The 15,523-nt window shown below is 41.5% G+C and overlaps 1 protein-coding gene across 3 annotated transcripts in view; it reads right to left on the reverse strand.

Annotated features, from left to right (window-relative positions):
* The window catches only part of myom1b (myomesin 1b), a 220,854-nt gene that overhangs the window by 170,440 nt on the left and 34,891 nt on the right, over positions 1-15,523 (reverse strand). For all 3 annotated transcript variants that reach the window (XM_041190639.1, XM_041190638.1, XM_041190640.1), the window contains exons 5-6: positions 13,241-13,398; positions 5,200-5,292 (exon numbers count right to left, since the gene is read on the reverse strand). In XM_041190639.1, coding sequence (XP_041046573.1) covers positions 5,200-5,292; positions 13,241-13,398 — 251 coding nt within the window. The remainder of the gene's footprint in view (positions 1-5,199; positions 5,293-13,240; positions 13,399-15,523) is intronic.

The raw sequence follows: 15,523 nt of genomic DNA on the forward strand, positions 1-15,523 counted from the left end.
CAATAGTAACAGGTAGTGCAAAGGGCATAGAGAAGGAGGAACTTAGAACAATCAACATCACTAGAGAAATGGTAATGAGCAAACTATTGGGATTAAAGGGTGACAAGTCCCCAGGACCTGATGGCCTGCATCCCAGGATCTTAAAGGAAGTGGCAGTGGAGATAGTGGATGCATTGGCTATAATATTCCAAAATTCCCTGGATTCCGGAAAGGATCCAGAGGATCGGAAAAATGCTAATATAATGCCTTATTCAAAAAGGGGGAGACATAAAGTAGGAAACTATAGACCAGTTAGTTCAATGTCTGTTGTTGGGAAATTGTTGGAATCCATTATTAAGGAAGTAATTTGGAAAGTCAAATGCAATCCATCAGAGTCAGCATGGTTTTATGAAGAGTAAATTGTGTTTGACTAATTTGCTAGAGTTCTTTGAAGATGTGACACGTAAAGTGGATAATGGGGATCCTGTAGATGTAGTATATCTGGACTTCCAGAAGGCCTTTGATAAGGTGCCACACAAAAGATTAATACACAAGATAAGATCACATGGAGTAAGGGGTAATATATTAGCTTGGATGGAGAATTGATTAAACAACAGAAAGCAGAGAGTCGGGATAAATGGGTCTTTTTCTGGACGGCAAGCTGTAACTAGTGGGGTGCCACAGGGTTCAGTCCTTGGACCCCAACTATTTACAATTTAAATTAATGTCTTGGATTCAGGGATAGAAGATACTATAGCTAAATTTGCAGATTACACCAAAATAGGTGGGGAAGTAAGTTGCAATGAAGAAATGAGAAATTTACAAATGGATATGAACAGATTAGGTGAATGGGCCAAAATTTGGCAGATTGAGTTTAACATGGATAAGTGTGAGGTTATCCATTTTGGTTGGAAGAATAAAAAGACAACTTATTATTTAAATGGAGAGAAACTTCATAATGCTTCAGTACAAAGGGATCTGAGTGTCCTCGTGCATGAATCACTGAAAGCTAGTATGCAGGTACAGCAGATAATAAGGAAGGCAAATGGAATTTTGGCATTTATTGCTAAAGGAACGGAGTATAAAAATAGGGAACTGTTGCAACTGTACAAGGCATTGGTGAGACCGCACCTGGAGTACTGTGCACAGTTTTGGTCCCCTTACTTGAGGAAGGATGTAGTTGCATTGGAGGCGGTTCAGAGGAGGTTCACTAGATTGATTCCAGAGATGCGGGGCTTGTCTTATGAGGAGAGATTGAGCAGTTTAGACCTATACTCGCTAGAGTATAGAAGGATGAGAGGAGATCTAATTGAGGCATATAAGATGCTAAAGGGGATAAACAAAGTAGACATGGAGTGGATGTTTCCCCTTGTGGAGAGGCCTTAGTTTTAGGCTAAGGGGTGGTAGATTTAAATCAGAGATGAGGAGGAATTACTTTTCTCAAAGGGTCTTGAATTTATGGAATTCACTACCTCAGAGTGCAGTGGATGCTGGGACGCTGAATAATTTTAAGGAGGAGACAGACAGATTTTGAATTAGTAACAGGTTGAAAGGTTATGAGGAGAGGGCGGGAAATTGGAAATTGGAGTTGAGGCCGAAATGAGATCAGCCACGATCATATTGAATGGCAGGGCAGGCTCGAGGGGTTGAATTGCCTACTCCTGCTCCTAGTTCTTATGTTCTTATGTTCTTTCTCAAGAGAAGGACATGTCTGACTAAGTTAGTTGAATGTTTTGAGGAAGTAACAAGGAGAGTTGATGAGAATGGTATATTTAATGTAGTATGCATGGATTTGAGCAAGTCATTTGACAAGGTCCCACATGGCAGACTGGTCAGTAAATTAAATGTTTACTGGATCGAAGGGCAGCAAATTGGATCCAAAATTGCCCCAATGGTAGGAAGCGAGGGGTTATGGTGGGTGGGTATTTTTGTGACTGGTCGGCTGTTTCCAGTGGGGTTCCGCAGGGCTGGGTCCCTTCATGTTCGTGGCATATATCAAAGATTTAGACTTGAATGCAGGGAGCATGAATCGTTTGCAGATGATATAAAAATTGATCATATGGTTGATAGTGAAGGGGAAAGCTGCAGACTGCTGGAAGATATCAATGGACTGGTCAGGTGAGCAGAAAAGTGGCACATGGGACTCTATCCAGAAAAGTATGAGGTAATGCATTTGGGGAGGGCAAACAAGGCAAAGGAATACTCAACAAATGTTAGGATTCTGAAGTGGACAGGAACAAAGGTTCTACAGATTCCTGAAGGTAGCAAAAGAGGTAGATAAGGTAGTCGAGCATAGGGGATGCTTTCATTTATTGACCTAGAGTAAGAGCAGCGATGTTATGCTAGAACTATATAAAACGCTAGTTAGATTGCAACTAGAGTACTGCATACAGCTTTGGTCACTGGATTACAGGAAGCATATGATCACACTAGAGAGGGTACAGAATGGAATTACAAGGATGTTGCCAGGGAGGGAGAAGTTTAGCCAAGAGGAAAAATTAGATAGGATGAGATTGGTTTCTTTGGAACAGAGAAGGCTGAGGGAAGATTTAAATAAAGTGAACAAAATTGAAGTGCCTAGGTAGAATAAATAGGATGGAATGGACCTATTTTCGTTTGCTGACAGGTCATTAACCAGGTGGCATAAATTTAAAGGAATTGGTGGAAGGATTAGAGGGGAGCTGAGGAGCAATTTTTTCACCCAGATGGCGGTAGGGGTCCGGAACTCCCTGCCTGAAAGGGTGGTAGAGGTAGAAACCATTATTACATTTAGAAAAATATCTGAATATGCACTTGAGGTGCGGTAACCTACAGGGCTACCAACCAAGCGCTGGAAGGTAGGATTTGTCTGGATAGCTCTTCTTTAGCTGGCATGGACATGATGGACCAAATGGTCTCCTTCTGTGCCATAAATCTTTCTGTTTATTTCTATGTTTTCAATGGGGAGTACTGAAATATGCTACATACTTACAAATTCTTCTTCAAACAAAATCAAAACTAAAGCATAATTTTTACCTAAATTTCATTTTTTGCCGAATGTAACACTTTCTTCCATTCTTAAGAAAGATTTTTCTGAACCCAAGTGTAAAATGATCTGCGCATGCCAATGTCTATCTTTTATTTCCCTCTTCTATATTTTTGTCGTACCTAAATTAAGTAGCTAAATATGAACACCTGAATTATTGACAAAATAATACTTGTCAAACTGTTCTGGATTGTCACTTAATGGCCCAAATATCAATTTATTGCAAGTCTAAGATAATGATTATTAATGTTATAAAACTAATTTTTAAGCCTATAGAAATTTCTTAAAAATAAAAATGAAAACAAACAAAACCTGAAAGTTATAATTACAAACATTAGGATATAAAGCCTTAATGCATTTGGCTGAATTTCATTTGTCCACTAATTTAGCAGAGGTTTTTAATCAAGGGGTTTATGTCTCCATTAAAGTAACTATAAGCATTAAGTGTATGACATTCATAATTCATGTAGAGTAACTTCAAGGTCATTGTTCTAATTATCTGGGTCATGTCATATTTGACAGTAACTTGTAACCTGGCTTTACTCTAAAAAAATTTTGAAAAGAATTAAGCCTTTATAGCATGCAAGTAACACAGTAATCTGAATATTCAACTTGTATCAGATTGTATTCTGGTTGTGAATCTAACTGTTGTACCTTGCCTTCAAATGAGTGACAATTTCTAACACTTCTCTCTTTACTTATTTGGTGGCATTGCTGCTACCCAGATTTCTCCTTTACAGTTGATCCTCCAAGTGCTTGCATTCAGTCAAGTACCTTGACTGCCAGGAACAGGTCCCATAATTTTCCACTGTGCATTTGCGACATGTAAGATAACTCGTCACATGTAACAGTTCGGAAAATGTCATTTGTTCAGCCTGGAAAGCAGATGAACAAGTCACCTGTAAAGGCAGAAGCTGCAGGCTGCTGAAGTCAGCAGCCAATTATAACAGAGCAATTGTCAGTTTTACTATGAAATCCAAACATAGCATTTGCACCATTCACAATTTCGTTAACAGCTTATCAAATTTACAACAGCCAGAATTTGCTGTCAAATTAACAGTGAAGCTAAATGGTGCTTGCCGTTATCCATGGGTAGATGATACAGCAACATCAGACGAGGAGCAGATACACTGTTAAATGTAAATATTTAAATGTTGCTGCCCGATTTGCACCACTTTGCCAATTGCAGAAATGCTATTTTCACAAAGCTCAGCATCAACATGCATTGAATGTCATGCAGTTACTGTATATGTGTGGTAGTTATAAACTAAATCTGCCACAGATATTTAGGTGTGTGGAAGGGTCATGAGGACTGGAAACGTCAACACTTTTCTTCTCCGCCAATGCTGCCAGACCTGCTGAGTTTTTCCAGGTAATTCTGTCTTTGTTACAGATATTTAGGGCTGTGTAAGAACACTTTTATTGACACTATAAATGTGAATTGCTGCCAATCAAACTTCTCTGGCACTGAAAACTAATTATTGCAAGTATGGAGTCTTACTCTTCACATTTTGAATTTTTTGGGGAGATTTTAAAAATGTCAATTTCAAGTTTTTTTTCATACTTTTCCTGCTTCATTTTCTCCCTCTCAATCAAATCTTTTTTTCCCTTCCTTTTTTTGTACCTGATCTGACATTGAATTCACCCACTTTAACTCTTCTCAGTTCTTCCTCTGTTCAGTTCACAATTGTTAAATCTAATTGGTTAAGGGGATTTTGTTGTTTGCTCCATTCATGCATGCCCTGCATCCCTCACTGAACAGTTACCAGCTTGCAATTACAGCAATGTTGTGGGCAAAAATGTTTTAAGCTGAAAGGTCAGGTGCAGCTAATTACAGACAGTGTTAAGTGCTCCACTCCAGCAAATTCTGGCCCCACTCATTGGTATGTGCAACTAGGAAAGGTAGGACAGAAAGAGATAAATTGATTATCTCACTCCATCTATCAGAGTTAATAGTGCCCATTAAGACTTGTGCATTATTAAGAAATTGTTAACAGAAGTACAACTGTCAGGACTCTTTTTGCAAAACATCTGACTGCTAATAATGGACTCTTGTTAGATACAATTTCTCACCTCCATTTGTGTCTAAGTCACACTGCAGCTGTTACTGAATTATTGACAGAATTACCAACATTATGTCCTCTTTTAACACAAACTAATTGATCTTAGATTAAAGAAAGAAAATAGCTTCTCACTTGTTAATTTCCAAAGAATGAACACCATATTTACTGTTGATGATGTATTTCCCAGGATCAGTGTGGACATTGATGGACACATTGTTTTTGTACCTGAGTATTGGAATAAAAATGGAGTTAAAATGTAAACTTGTTAAGTATCACTACTGCTTTACACTGATACTTTTCCCAATCATGAACATTATATATGCAAGTAAACAGTAATGAATCCAAAAATAAAAGATATATCAACACCAATTCCTAAAAATAATTTAAATAAAAATGTTGTTCAGTACTGCTCAGTAGCATGGTCTTATTAAGAAATGTGTTCTATTCGCATTCTGATAAATCCTATGTTCTATAGGCTGAGGCAAAATCAGTCCAGCTCTTAATGGGCACCGGTCCACAACTGGCAGTTCTAATCAGACAGGATGTAAGGATAACTGGGGTAGAAAGTGGAAACGGGAAACAATTACCCTTGTTCCAGAAAGGATGTTTCAGAATTACGCTTTATTATTAGCAGTCGTGCTTTCAGCTGCCTGAGCCCAAAACCTGGGCCAGGAATCTCGTGTCAACATCTTCCACCCTCTGACTTAATTGGGGGAGGTTTTGCCGTCACCGGGTGACTGAAGTGGGGCCCCTCCCGTGATTCAGTGGGCCCAGCCGCCATTGTCCCTGTCACAATTGGCTGCATTAAACCCAGCCCAAAGAGAGGATAGAGAAAAGATTAGCAGACAACAATAAATTAAATCCTATTAAGGACTCAATGGAAATTTTCATGTAGAGGCAGAGGACGTGGCTAAAGTATTAAATGAATACTTTGCACTAAGCAGATGATGTAAAGGTTATTTTAAAGAAAAAATGTAAGTTATGGACAAGATAATAATAGATAGCAAAGACCTACCAAAAAGATGATTACTGGAAGTTGGAAGGCTGGCATTTATATACTGACTTTCAAACCCACGAGATATCTGAAAGTGTTTTACAGCCAATGAAGTACTTTTGAAGTGTAGTCACTGTGCAGCATCAAATTTGCACACAGCAAGCTCCCATAAACAGCAATGTGATAATAAGCAGACCAGATAACCTGTTTTTGTGATGTTCATTGAGGGAATAATATTGGGCAGGATACCAGGGATAACTCCCTCTTGCCCTTCTTTGAAATACTGTGATAGGATCTTTAACGTCTAAAGAGGGCAGGCAGAGCCTCGATCAGTTTAACATCTCATATGTAAGCAGCACCTCTAACAGTGAGCACTCCTTCAATACTGCACTAGAGTGCTCAAGTCCTGGACTGGAATATTCCCATCCCCGATTGGATGGGAACGGTGGAGGGACAGCAAACAAAATGGCTGTTGAGTGGCCTGGCTGGAAATCCCACCTCCATTTCCATCATCTGCTATTTTCCCGCTGGTGGGGGATCGAGTAGACCCTGAATAGGCTCATTCCTATTAACAAGCTAATTTACATGACCATCTCAGGAAAATTCTGCAATTTTCAGTGAGGCAACCATGGAGTTCAGCAGCTGTCAGGTTTCAGGTGAGTTGCATGGAGGCAAGAACAATGAGTTAGTAGTGAAGAGATTTTTAAAATATAAATAAAATGGTTTTGCCACTCAGAATTTAACGGATTCAAATTCTAATTCTCCCTGTATTTCAATTTGATAACTGAGTTTTACGCTTTTGGTTATCAGGTTCATGTTGTCTGGCGAGCGCTAGCTGCCCCCTTGATATTAACACATTTGTTGGTGCTTGAAACTATACAGGCAGAGAGACTGATTGACTGAACAAACACTGATAGTTTATTGGAACGAAGGACAGAGCACTAACACAATGTATGCTTCTTCAATCACCTTCAGCTCTAAACTTACAGGCCAGAAACTTACCTGTGTAAGTTTCTTTCAGGAATCACTGGAGTCAGGGAGGGTCCCAGAGGACTGGAAAATCGTTAATGTAACCCTGCTGTTTAAGAAGGTAGTGAGGCAAAAGACGGGAAATTGCAGACCAATTAGCCTGACCTCGGTCATTGGTAAGATTTTAGAGTCCATTAATAAGGATGAGGTTTCAGAATACTTGGAAGTGCATAGTAAAAACGGGCAAAGTCAGCATGGTTTCATCAAGGGGAGGTCATACCTAACAAATCTGTTAGAATTTTTTGAGGTGGTAACAAGTAGGTTAGACAAAGGAGAGCCAATGGATGTTATCTACTTGGACTTCCAGAAGACCTTTGACAAGGTGCCGCACAGGAGGCTGCTCAGTCAGATAAGAGCCCATGGTGTTAGAGGCAAGATGCTAGCATGGATAGAAAATTGGCTGTCTGGCAGGAGGCAGAGAGTGGAGATAAGGGGGTCCTTCTCAGGACGGCAGCCGGTGACTAGTGGAGTTCCACAGAAGTCAGTGTTGGGACCACAACTTTTCACTTTATACATTAATGATCTAGATGAAGGAACTGAGGGCATCCTGGCTAAGTTACAGATGATACAAAGGTGGAGGGACAGGTAGTATTGAGGAGGCGGGGAGGCTACAGAGGATTTGGACAGGTTAGGAGAATGGGCAAAGAAGTGGCAGATGGAATACAACGTGGGGAAGTGTGAGGTCATGCACTTTGGTAGGAAGAATAGAGGCATAGACTATTTTCTAAATGGGGAGAGAATTCAGAAATCTGGAGCGCAAAGGGACTTGGGAGTCCTAGTCCAGGATTCTCTTAAGTTTAACTTGCAGGTTGAGTCGGTAGTTAGGAAGGCAAATGCAATGTTGGCATTTATTTCGAGAGGACTAGAATATAAAAGCAGGGATGTGCTGCTGAGGCTTTATAAGGCTCTGGTCAGACCACATTTAGAATATTGTGAGCAATTTTGGGACCCGTATCTCAGGAAGGATGTTCTGGCCCTGGAGAGGGTCCAGAGGAGGTTCATGAGAATGATCCCAGGAATGAAAGGCTTAACATATGAGGAACGTTTGAGGACTCTGGGTCTATACTCAATGGAGTTTAGAAGGATGAGGGGGGTTCTGATTGAAACTTACAGAATACTGAAAGGCCTGGATAGAGTGGATGTGGGGAAGATGTTTCCATCAGTAGGAGAGACTAGGACCCGAGGACACAGCCTCAGAGTAAGGGGAAGACCTTTTAGACAGAGGTGAGGAGAAACTTCTTTAGCCAGAGAGTGGTGAATCTATGGAATTCATTGCCACAGAGGGCTGTGGAGGCCAGGTCATTGAGTATATTTAAGACCGAGATAGATAGGTTCTTGATTGGTAAGGGGATCAAAGGTTACGGGGAGAAGGTGGGAGAATGGGGTTGAGAAACTTATCAGCAATGATTGAATGGCGGAGCAGACTCGATGGGCCAAATGGCCTAATTTCTGCTCCTATGTCTTATGGTCTTAGGGTCTGTGTCAGGCAGGCTGGGTGGGAGCGGGCGGGGGCGAGCGCAGAACCGATCACAACCCGCGATCGGCTGTGCACTGCCATTTTATGCGGGCGTGCCAATTAATGCCCACCTAGCATGACGCGCAGCCAATAGTGCTCAGCACTACCTGTGCAGGTGGTGGGGGAGGAGGGAGAGTCAGGGCCTGCGCTCTTTCGTGCATGCACACGAAAGAGCTCAGAAATCTCCCTGAGGCACGGAGCTGCCTCAGGGAGATTAAGTACATATTGAAATTTTTGAATAAGGAAAAATAAAAATTATTTACACATGTCTCCTAATGTGACAGTGTCCCATGAGCTGGGACATGTTTATGAATTGTGCAAAAATTATTTATTTATTTAATAAAACCTTCAGGAAATCTCATCCCACCTGTGGATGAGGTTTCCTGAAAAACATAAAGGCCACTTGGGCTCCTCACCTGCCCGTCAACCTTAAGATTGGACGGGCAGCGTTGATAAGACCTCAAAGGTAGTGATCTCAAGATTACTACCCGTGACACATACTAGTCAGAGTAGAAATAGCAGGATATATCGGATGAATACGTGGCTGAAGAGATGGTGTGAAGGGGAGGGTTTCAAATTCCTGGGGCATTAGGACTGGTTCTGGGGGAGGTGGGACCAGTACAAATTGGACTGGCTACACCTGGGCAGGACCGGGACTGATGTCCTAGGGGGAATATTTGCTACAGTGGTTGGGGAGGGTTTAAACTAAAATGGCAGGGGGATGGGAACTTATGCAAGGAGTCAGAGGAGGGGGAATCAAGGGCAAGAACAAAAGACAGAAAGGGGAATAAGAAAAGCAATAGGCAGAGAAATCAAGGGCAAGAATCAAACAGGGCCTCAGTGAAAAATAGTGGGAATGGGACAAGTAATGTTAAAAAGACAAGCCTTAACACGAGGAACATTCGCAATAAAGTGGATGAATTAACCGCGCAAATAGAAGTAAACAGGTATGATATAGTCAGGATTACGGAGACTTGGCTGCAGGGTGACCAGGGATGGGAACTGAACATCCAGGGGTATTCAGTATTTAGGAAGGACAGACAAAAAGGAAAAGGCGGTGGAGTTGCATTGCTGGTTAAAGAGAAATTAACACAATAGTGAGAAAAGATATTAGCTCCGATGATGTGGAATCTTTACGGTTAGAGCTGAGAAACACTAAGGGGCAAAAAATGTTAGCGGGGGTTGTATATAGACCCCTAAACTGTACTGGTGTTGTTGGGAATGACATTAAACAGGAAAGTAAAGACGCATGTAATAAAGGAACATCTGTAATTATGGGTGACTTTAATCTGCACATAGATTGGGCAAATCAAATTAGTAACAATACCATAGAGGAGGAATTCCTGGAGTGTATACGGGATAGTTTTCTGGACCAATACATTGAGGAACCAACTAGAGAACAGGCCATCCTAGACTGGGTATTGTGTAATGAGAAAGGAATAATTGGCAATCTAGTTGTGCGAGGCCCCTTGGGGATGAGCGACCATAATATGATAGAATTCTTCATCAAGATGGAGAGTGACATAGTTGATTCTGAGACTAGGGTCCTGAATCTTAATAAAGGAAACTACAATGGTATGAGGCACAAGTTGGCTATGATGGATTGGGAAATGTTACTTAAAGGGATGACGGTGGATAGGCAATGGCAACATTCAAAGAACGCATGGGTGAACTGCAACAATTGTTTATTCCTGTCTGGTGCAAAAGTAAAATAGGAAAGCTGCCAAACCATGGCTTACAAGGGAAATTAGAGATAGTATTAGATCCAAGGAAGAGGCATACAAATTGGCCAGAAAAAACAACAGACCTGAGGATTGGGAGCAGTTTAGAATTCAGCAAAGGAGAATCAAGGGATTGGTTAAGAAGGGGAAAATAGAGTACAAGAGTAAGCTTGTGGGGAACAAAAAAACTGACTGTAAAAGTTTCTATTGGTATGTGAAGAGAAAAAGATCGGTGAAGACACATGTAGGTCCCTTACAGTCAGAAACAGGAACAAAGAAATGGCTGACCAACTAAATACATACTTTGGTTCTGTCTTCACAAAGGAGGACACAAATAACATACCAGAAATGTTGGGGAACACAGGGTTTAGTGAGAGGGAGGAACTGAAAGAAATCAGTATTAGTAGGGAAATGGTGTTGGAGAAATTGATGGGATTGAAGGCCAATAAAACCCCAGGGCCTGATAATCTACATCCCAGAGTACGTAAGGAAGTAGCCCTAGAAATAGTGGATGCATTGGTGGTCATCTTCTGAGATTCTATTGACTCTGGAACAGTTCCTATACATTGGAGGTTAGCTAATGTAACCCTACTGTTTAAAAAGGGAGGTCAAGAGAAAACAGGGAATTATAGACCAGTCAGCCTGATGTCGGCAGTGGGGATAATTCTAGAGTCCATTATAAAAGATTTAATAGCTGAGCACTTGGAAAACAGTGGCAGAATCAGACAGAGTCACCGTGGATTTACAAAAGGGAAATCATGCTTGACAAATCTACTGGAGTTTTTCGAGAATGTAACTCGTGGAGTTGATGAGGGGGAGCCAGTGGATGTGGTTTATTTGGACTTTCAGGAGGTTTTCGACAAAGTCCCACATAAGAGATTAGCATATAAAATTAAAGCACTTGGGATTGGGGGTAGTATATTGAGATGGTGGAAAACTGGTAGGCAGACAGGAAACAAAGAGTAGCAATAAACGGTCTTTTTCCAAATGGCAGGCAGTGCCTAGTGGGGTACTGTAGGGATCGATGCTGGGACCCCAGCTATTCACAATATATATTAATGATTTAGATGAGGGAACTAAATGTAATATCTCCAAATTTGCAGATGACACAAAGCTGGGTGGGAAGGTAAGCTGTGAGGAGGATGCAGAGATGCTTCAGTGTGATTTGGACAAGTTGAGTGAGTGGGCAAATGCATGGCAGATGCAGTATAATGTGGATAAATGTGAGGTTATCCACTTTGGTAGCAAAAACAGGAAGGTAGATTATTATCTGAATGGCTATAAATTGAGAGAGGGGAATGTGCAACAAGACCTGGGTGTCCTCGTACACCAGTCGCTAAAGGTAAGCATGCAGGAGCAGCAGGCAGTAAAGAAGGCAAATGGTATGTTGGCCTTCATAGCCAGAGGATTCGAGTACAGGAGCAGGGATGTCTTGCTGCAATTATACAGGGTCTTGGTGAGACCACGCTTGGAATATTGTGTGCAGTTTTGGTCTCCTTATCTGAGGAAGGATGTTCTTGCTATAGAGGGAGTGCAACAAAGGTTTACCAAACTGATTGCTGGGATGGCGGGACTGACATATGAGGAGAGATTGAGTTGGTTAGGATTATATTCGCTGGAGTTCAGAAGAATGAGGGGGGATCTCACAGAAATCTATAAAATTCTAACAGGACTAGACATGGTAGATGCAGGAAGGATGTTCCCAATGGTGGGGGAGTCCAGAACCAGGGGTCACAGTCTGAGGATACGGGGTAGACCATTTAGGACTGAGATAAGGGGAAGTTTCTTCACCCAGAGAGTGTGAGCCTGTGGAATTCGCTACCACAGAAAGTAGTTGAGGCCAAAACATTGTATCTTTTCAAGAAGGAGTTAGATATAGCTCTTGGGGCGAAAGGGACCAAAGGATATGGGGAGAAAGCGAGAGCAGACTTTTGAGTTGGATGATCAGCGATGATCATAATGAATGGCGGAACAGGCTCGAAGGGCCGAATGGCCTACTCCTGTTCCTATTTTCTATATTTCTATGCTTCTATGATAATTACTTTAATTGTTTTTTTTAATGGCATTAACAGGCCTTTGACAGTTCAGCAGGTGTGCAGCTGCCTCCACTGCACCCGCTGAATTAAAGATCTAAGTGACGCATGGTGATGTCACCCTGCATCATTTTATGCAACGGCAAGTCAGGCCCGCCCCTGCGCGCCAACGTCAAAATTCTGGCCCATGTCTAAGAAGGCTTTTAGTTCTGTAGTGCTTTTCAGTGTAGGTGCCTTGCGAATAGCCTTTGACCTTTCCTTCCACAAAGATGCACGCCCTGCATGTTGACTTTATGGCCCAAGTAAACTACCTCTATAGCTTGGAAAACACATTCTTCTCATTTCAAGCATACCCCCAATTATGAGAAGTATTTCAGCACCTCCTCCAAATTAGCTGTTTTCATCAGTTAGACATCATCCAGATAAACAACATGGGGCAGACCCTAAGGCAGATTTTCCATGGTACTTTGGAAAATAGCACTCGCTGATGAGACCGCAAAGGGTAGTCAAATATATTGATACAATCCTCGATGTGTATTGATGGTCACAAATTCCCTAGAGCCTTCTTCCAACTCTACCTGCTGGTAGACGTGGCTCAGGTTGAGTTTTAAATATGTGCTGCCCCCTGCCAATTTCGAATATAATTCTTCAATCTCCAGTATCGGGTGTCAATGAAGTTTGTCCATGCTGTTTATAATATTTAGCCTGAAGCCCTCCTTTCAAATCCATTCTACCTTAGTAATACATTTAGAAAGATAAGGTAGAGCTGACTGCGTTTTCATAGTTTACTTTCTCTAAATAGGTAGAATTTTATCTTGCTTTGGTAGACAAATAGGATGGGGTGATATATTGTCTGTATATAATAAAAGTTATTACTTACCATGTAACCCGAGGCTCAGGCCAACCTGAGACAGTGCAGTGTAACTTCACATTCTGCTTCTCCCAGACAGTGTGAGATCTTGGCTTGATTATAAACTCAGGCATACGAAGCAGGCTGTCCTCTCTCAGTCTTCTGTGAAATTCTTGAGTATCGTAAATCTGAGGTGAGACGCAGAAAAACATGAGGCTGATCCAGTGCAAAACATTTCAGCATTAGCAACACTGTCAGTTAAATACTGTACATCCGCTTTTACAAATTAATCAAAAAAGCAGTCAAATTTGCATTCTGAAAGAAAATATTAGCATATGCAATTAAGAGAAGTCAGCATTCTTCAAGTTCTTTATGGAAAAGTATGTAGAAAACTATTATAGCCTGTCATGATGCAAGTGTCATGACAATGAGTCACTGTGGGGAAGTTTCACCCTCCTTGTGGCAGGTGGGCAGTCACATTGGGGTGGGTGAAATATCCAGTCTGTTCCCACTCGGCAGGGATTTTTACAACCTGATTTTTTAGGTGGCTGGGCAGGCCATTTAAAACAGATATTAGAACACTTCCATGTACAACTGAGGGGCATAACAGCTGTTTGGAACCCTCAGGGAAATGGGCTCCACTGAGAGGACGTGCTTGTCTCAGATTTTCCATGATATCTCATGGCCTAATCAGCGGTTGCAAAAACAGTATGCAAGCCCAGTTAAACTTTTACCTCTGCGGATCTCATTATTATGACAATACGGTTGGTGGGTCTTTTCAAAAGCATTGTGATGTTAACATGAAGAATGAATGATTTATATTGCAAATGAAAAGTTGTTGATTCCTATGGTCCATCTGTGGAAATAGACACACCAGCATCTTGGCACTAATCTTGGCCAATTCTTGTTTTTCTTTAATTTACCATTTTGCATTTACTAAATGTGCTCAGATTTCAGATTCAATTTTTACTGTGGGACAGTTGGGCTTAAGACCTGCAAACTATGAGCACTGCTTTTGCATTTAACCTTTTGTAATGTGCTGGGAGGGATTATAGGTTCCACTGCAGAGCCAATGGGAAAAGGGGCTCGCTTTCCATCCTTCTGTTTTGGAGGCCCATGAAATATTGGGGCCCAATCCCATCAGCATCACAGAAATTCATTGTTCATTTAATATTTCACAGAGAAGGTAATAGTGTGTCCTTTGTCAATTGTACATCATCAATGTAAATGCTTCTGGTGACAGGAAGAGGATGAGTTTCCAGGGGAGAGCTTCTAGGACTGAAGAGGGGTTAGCAAACTTTCTAAACTCTATCCCCCCATCATCCAAAATCCCCAACATCGATGTGCCTTTGATCCTCTGCTAAATTTTGAGGTTAATAACATTTGTGTACTGTTGGAGTCACCCACACCATTTACAACATGGCTATGGTGTCCACATCAGGTCAGTACAAGAAATGTTTCAACAGGTTGCAGCCAAATCATTGCGTCAGAAAAAGGTTTGGAAAGTCCTGTTTCCAAAAAGACTACTCTCCCTACTGTAATCATTCATGAAGAGATTCCTCCCCCTTTCAAAACTGCTAAAAAAAGGTCTATCCTCCATCCCTGTGTCCAGTCAATCATCAACCTTTCGTTCCTCTCCAACAGGCTACCCAACTGAGGACTCATAGAAACATAGCAAAATAGAAGCAGGAGTAGGTCATTTGGCATTTCGAGCCTGTTGTGCCATTCAATATGATCATGGCTGATCCTCTATCTCAATGCCATACTCTCGCTCTCTCCCCATACCCTTTGATACCATTAGAGCCTAGAAATCTATCTATTTCCTTCTTAAATATAGTCAGTGACCTGGCCTCCCACAGTCCTCTTTGGTAGAGAATTCCACAGGTTCACCACCCTCTGAGCGAAGAAGTTTCTCCTCATCTCAGTCCTAAATGGCCTACCTATATCCTGAGATTATGACTACTTGTTCTATGTCCTCCAGCCAGAGGAAACATCATCCCTGCATCCGGTCTGTCCAGCCCCGTCAGAGTTTTATACGTTTCAATGAGATCCCCTCTCATTCTTCTAAACTCCAGTGAATACAGGCCTAGTTAATGCTTTTGTCACTGAATTTTTTTCAATGTCTTATTTCTCATTCCTCCAAACTCCATAAACACTAATACATCCAGAAGTCTGCTACCCATATTGTGTCCCACAAAGTTCATCCCTCCTATCTCCCCTGTATCTTTGCTAACCTCTCCTCATTCCTCAGTTTTACAGACTTTAATCTCCATCTTGTTACATCTCTCCCCACCTTCAAAAACATCCTTGAAC

The sequence above is a fragment of the Carcharodon carcharias genome, chromosome 6, assembly GCF_017639515.1.
Source record: "Carcharodon carcharias isolate sCarCar2 chromosome 6, sCarCar2.pri, whole genome shotgun sequence".
In the NCBI taxonomy this organism is placed as follows: Eukaryota; Metazoa; Chordata; class Chondrichthyes; order Lamniformes; family Lamnidae; genus Carcharodon; species Carcharodon carcharias.